Below are 6,000 nucleotides of genomic sequence, written 5' to 3' on the forward strand. Positions count from 1 at the left end.
TTAGTATCATGGAGATACTATAATAGTTTTTATTAAAATTCTGAATTTTTTTTATTTTTATCTTTTCCATTTTAATTTTAGTTAGTGTTTTTGTAATAATTTGATTGCATTACTAATGCTGACACTGACTTGCGCTCTTTCCAGCGCTGGAGGTCGAACACAGCCGTGTAGAGCACATCCACCAGGCCGAGGGTCTTCTCTGGATCCAGACTGCGCTGCAGAAGAGACATTGTCGCTGGATCCTCCTTCAGACACCTGCAAGACAAAAAAGCAGATTTAGAAAATTAGATTTGAATTTACATTGATTTATTTTACATTATTACTTTATCATTTTATTTTATTTTATTTTTTAATTATTTAAATATATTTTATTATTATTATTTAATTATTGTTATTATTATTTTATTAGTTTATTTTATTTTATTTTAGATTTAGATAATTCGATTTCAACATTATTAACTTTATTTTACATTATTACTTTATCATTTTATTTTATTTATTTATATTTTATTTTTTAAAATAGATTTTTTATATTTTTTTATTTTAGCATTTTATTTTTATTTTAAGTTTTATTTATTTCAAATTTTCATATTTTATTTTAGATTTAGAAAATTAGATTTCAACATTAATTTTATTTTATTTCATTTTATTTATTTATTTAATTTTTTTATATTTAATTTTTTTTTAAGATTTTAAAGATTTAAGATTTTTATTTTATATTGTATTATTTTATTTTTTTTATAATTTTTTTTAATTTTATTTTAGATTTAAAAAATTAATTTCAACATCAATTTTTTTTACATTCTTAATTTATCATTTTATTATTTTATTTTTGTTTAATTTTTTATTTTTAATATATTTTATTTTAGAATTTATTATTATTTTATTTCATTTAGATTTTGAAAAAAAATACTATATATATATATATATATATATATATATATATATATATATATATATATATATATATATATATATATATATATATATATATATATATATACATATATATACATACACACACAATTTAACAATGTTTTTCGTACAACGATATAAAAATACAGCAATTGTTTAACTGCTTTCGGTTTGACATATAATAAAAAAGAAGATGCTTTTCCTGAAACTGACTCAGATTGACCCAAATTAACAGAGGTTAATGTCTTCATTAAGAGCATAATGGTTCATTTTATTCACGCAACATTAGTCATCTCTACTTTGAATAAATGATAAATAAAGCAAATTGAACTCTAGTAACCTGCAGCCATAGAGGACACAGATCTACTTTCGGTGCTATTGAGATTTAATCAACTGCTATAATTACTATAAATATCACTGTATAACACTCACCATGTAGAGGGAACCTGGATCACAACTCTAGATCCTTCAAGAGAGATCTGAGGGGCGTAAGCTTCCTTATTCTCAATCTGAGCTGTGTCGACCACAACCTGCGTGCACACACACACACACACATCAGGTTTATCAAGTGTACTCCATACACTGTCATGAATATCTGTCAGTATAAATCATGCATTGCTCATCCAGTGATCACAATCAATCATTTCTCAGTCAAACTAATGCCAACTGGACGCTTGAGAGCCCCAGAGCCCGACTTTTCATCACTGTCAGAGCCGTTTCCACCCGAAAACACAAATGGAACATTTCCCACAGTTCTTGAAAAGAGTCCGTGAAGCCGCGTTTGAAACGGAGAGGGCGTTTCCTATCAAACAGGAAGTGGGCTATTGTTATTAATAGCGCAGGTGTATCCTCAATGTGACTCAACTGACGGCGACTCTCCACCGAAAACACACACACGCCCAAAGGTCACGGTCACTCTGACCACACACAAGGCAAGGACAGAAACAGCGTCATGGCAACGCTTTATGATTATTCACAAATCATTTTCCTGTAGCCGGAGGCATTTTCCAGGCTTTCATTCTTTCTTCCGTGTGAACACTGCTGACAGTGAGTTAATAAAAATATTCTGGAATATCAGGGTTATTAAAAAAAAAAAAAAAAAAAAAAAAAAAAAAAGTAACAATATGTACTGAAAAACTAAAGTTAAGATTAAAATAAAAAAACTGGGTCCCACTTTACATTAGGTGTCTTCAACCACTTTAACTGCTGCTACAGAAATGAATTATAGATGTAATTACAAAAAGGTAGAAAGTACAAAGTAGCTCCAAAAACTGTAAAATAAATAAATAAAATAAAATAAAAAATATATTAATATAAAATATGTAAAATGAATATAAAATTAATTTTAATAATTATGTACAATAAATTATTATGAATATAAATATATACATGTAAATGCTGTAAAAAATGTTAATTTTTAAAAAATATATACTGTATTGGTGTGGCTTTATATATACAAACAATAAATATACATAATACAGACACATATATTATGTACACAAAAACTTTTATTTTGAATGCAACTAATCGCGATTAATTGTTGCCCAGCACTAATAATAAAAATAATAATAATAATAATAATAATAATAATAATAATAATAATAATAAAATAAATAAATAAATAAATAAATAAATAAATAAATACAACTTTAAATTTGAAATTAAAAGAATGTTTATTTAAAAAAAAAAATCATTAATAGGATCTTAATGATACTAAAATAACACTTTTCTGGACCGGACATTATAGGTTAATGTTGGTTGATAGAAAGTTATTACGTATTGATTAAAAAATAAAAAGAAAAAAAAGAAATAATGCAAACAAAAATGAGTCCTACGCAGAACTAAAAACTACAGTTTTTTGTTGTTATGCACCCATTTCTAAACATCACTGATAAACTGATCAAACAAACTGCCTTGAATGCGTTAAAGGTATAGTTCACCCAAAAATGAAAATTACCTTGTGACTATCTGCAATGCAAGTCGCTTTGGATAAATGCATAAATGCAAATGCGACACAAAAAAGTGGTTGATGGTTTCACGCATGTCTTCCAAGTGGCCCATCCTTGTCTGAAATAAGCTGCAATGTGGTTCAGACTGTATGTCGTTAGTCAAACACGTTCAACTCACCAGTCCAGCCTGTCCAAACAGCAGCTGAACGGCCGTCTTACAGGCTCCTCTCCAGCTGGAGGGACACACCTGGTTTAGCACCTCTGTGACGGGGGAATCGTCCCGCACGGCCACACCGTTCTGATCCACCGCATCCTTGATCAGCTGCAGCACGGCATGCTGGGAAAGAGGTTTCATCAGAAGAAATTAGATGATTCTGTAATATGCATGAATGTTTTCCTGTACACTACCATTTAAAAATTTGAGATCGATAAGATGTTTCTGAAAGTCTCTTCTGCTCACCAAGGCTGCATTTATTTGATCAAAAATACTGTAAAAATGTGAAATATTATTATACTTTAAAATAGCAGTTTTCTATGTGAATATACGTTAAAATGTAATTGATTTCTGTGATCAAAGCTGAATTTTCAGCATCATTAGATCAGATGAACAGAAAGTTCAAAAGAACAGCATTTATTTGAAATAGAAATCTTTTGTAACATTATAAATGTCTTTACTGACACTTTTGATCAATTTAATCCATCCTTGTGTTACAAAGTATCAATCTGAGTAACTTGGGTAGCTTTCCAACAGTTTGGTACATCAAAAAAGCGTTAAATAAAAATCATAAGAGAAATTCTAACAACAGCTGTTTGGGGTCAGAATGTTTCTTGGTGTTTTGAAGTCTCTTCTGCTCACTAAGGCTGCATTTAATTAATCAAAAATATGTAAAATTTTGAAATAGTATTACAGTTTCAAAAAACTGCTTTGTATATGAATATCTGTTAAAATGTAATTTATTTCTGTGATCAAAGCTGAATTTTGAGCATCATTATTCTTCAGTGTCACATGATCCTTCAGAAATCACTCTAATATGTTGATTTGATTATTATCAATGTTGAAATCAGCTGTGCTTCTTTATATTTTAAGGTTTAAAAGAACATTTATTTGAAAAAGAAATATTTTTATAACATTATAACTGTCTTTACTGCCACTTTTGATATATTTAATGCATCGCTGCTGAAAAATCTTACTAACCCCAAACTTTTGAACAGTAGTGTGCATTGCATTTAGAGAAAAACCTCCTTACTTGTCATGAAAATAATGAAAAACTGCTAAACTAGTCTTACAAAAAACTAATTTCTTGTTTTATATATGAAACATGAGTCAGAAATCTTCACAAATGAGTAAAACCAACAATCTGAGATGTGCATGTTTCAGCTAGTTTTATCCTTTCTTATTTTTGTACTTGCTTTCATGGAAAACTTTTCCAGCTGGGATCTCTTCCAATCTCTAGTCATTATTCATAAGTGTGTGTTCTGAGTACCGTTTTAAGCTTGAGGTTATCTGATGCACTTTCATTGAAGGAAACTCCTCGGAGCAGATGAGAGCCAATCTGGACAGGGATTGTGGGTAATTCACACTGGATGGGCTGAGACGTGGTGTGAAAGCGACCGGCCTGCTGGGCCTCAGCGTCACTGCAGCAGCCCTGAAAAACACACACAGTGAAATCACATGACTAACCCAAATACACACGCCTGCGGAGACACAAATACAAAGTCATGTTTCCAAGTAACAGGCTGCAAAATGAGCGATAAGTAAAAGGTTAAAATGTTCAGTTTTATTTAAGGCAATGAGTAAAAGAAGTGCAAGAGGATGGTTGTCAGACGGTTTCCTCCTGTGCAAACGAAAAGTTCTTATCCAGAATACGATGCACAGTGGATCACACTTGATGTGGACAGGCAAACGTCTGTTTCTGTGCGACCTTTGAACACACGAACATCCAGAAAGCAGCTTTAATCTGCACTAAGATGTAATTCCACACACGGCAAACATACCTGCAAAGCTGCTTCCACTGATTTGGGATTAAGGTGAAATCCGGCCTTCAGCGCGTACTCACTGTGACCCAAAGAGTCTAACGCCACTTTATACGCCTGCAACACGTACACAGACACAAACACAGACATATTAATGTCAGTGGGTCAGTCGTGGCACAAAATAAGCCTCATTATAAACAGAAAAAGAAATTATTTTTCTAACATTTTATCAACTTGATAATGCACATATCTATATCAAATCGTGTGACTGGTGACTGCTTGTTTTAAGTTTTCATCATTGTGATCAGCTTGTAACATTTCACTTACAAAGTATCAAATTCTTCAAAGTAAAAATATTACATGTACTTCAATAATATGAGCTGATATAAACGCTATTATAGCATGTTATGAACACCGTTTACAGCATGTCATATAAATCAAATACTAGGTAATACAACTTTTTTCGCAATTAAACAAACAGATAATGAAAAGGCTTTTAAAAATAAGAGTAGATTATTTTGGTGTTTGCATCAAATTAAATTTACAAAAGTGATTTTATATCCACAGAAAGCATATAAAGTGCAAGTAAAGGGTCTGCTGTTTCATGTCTAACATGAAAAAATGTCAAAATGTGGGTGAAAATGACACGTTTATGTAACAATAAAACAAAATACTTTTTCGGAATTGTTTTAAGTAGCACAGGTGTATTTGTAGCAATAGCCAACAATTATATTGGTCAAAATTATAATTTTTTTTTTCTTTTATGCCAAAAATCATTAGGATATTAAGTAAAGATCATGTTCCATGAAGATACTTTGTGAATTTCCTATTGTAAATATATCAAAACTTAATTTTTGATTAGTAATATACACTGCTAAGAACTTCATCTGGACAACTTTAAAGGCGATTTTCTCAATATTTTGATTTTTTTGCACCCTCAGATTGCTATTTTTGCAGATTTTCTAATAGCTGTATCTCGGCCAAATATTGTCTTATCCTAACAAACCATACATCAATGGAAAGCTTATTTATTCACATTTCAGATGATGTATAAATCTCAGTTTCAAAAAATGGACCCTTATGAATGGTTTTGTGTTCCAGGGTCTAATTAACTTAAAGAATAAGTTATCATACTACATTGTATTACATTTTAAATGATTAA

At 30.4% G+C, this 6,000-nt stretch overlaps 1 protein-coding gene across 3 annotated transcripts in view; it reads right to left on the reverse strand.

Moving 5' to 3' along the window:
• LOC127180754 (granule associated Rac and RHOG effector protein 1-like) overlaps window positions 1-6,000 on the reverse strand; it is a 37,584-nt gene that overhangs the window by 6,912 nt on the left and 24,672 nt on the right. For all 3 annotated transcript variants that reach the window (XM_051135014.1, XM_051135012.1, XM_051135013.1), the window contains exons 5-9: window positions 4,860-4,955; window positions 4,349-4,510; window positions 3,043-3,201; window positions 1,348-1,445; window positions 130-255 (exon numbers count right to left, since the gene is read on the reverse strand). In XM_051135014.1, coding sequence (XP_050990971.1) covers window positions 130-255; window positions 1,348-1,445; window positions 3,043-3,201; window positions 4,349-4,510; window positions 4,860-4,955 — 641 coding nt within the window. The remainder of the gene's footprint in view (window positions 1-129; window positions 256-1,347; window positions 1,446-3,042; window positions 3,202-4,348; window positions 4,511-4,859; window positions 4,956-6,000) is intronic.

The sequence above is a fragment of the Labeo rohita genome, chromosome 18 (assembly GCF_022985175.1).
Source record: "Labeo rohita strain BAU-BD-2019 chromosome 18, IGBB_LRoh.1.0, whole genome shotgun sequence".
Classification (NCBI taxonomy): Eukaryota; Metazoa; Chordata; class Actinopteri; order Cypriniformes; family Cyprinidae; genus Labeo; species Labeo rohita.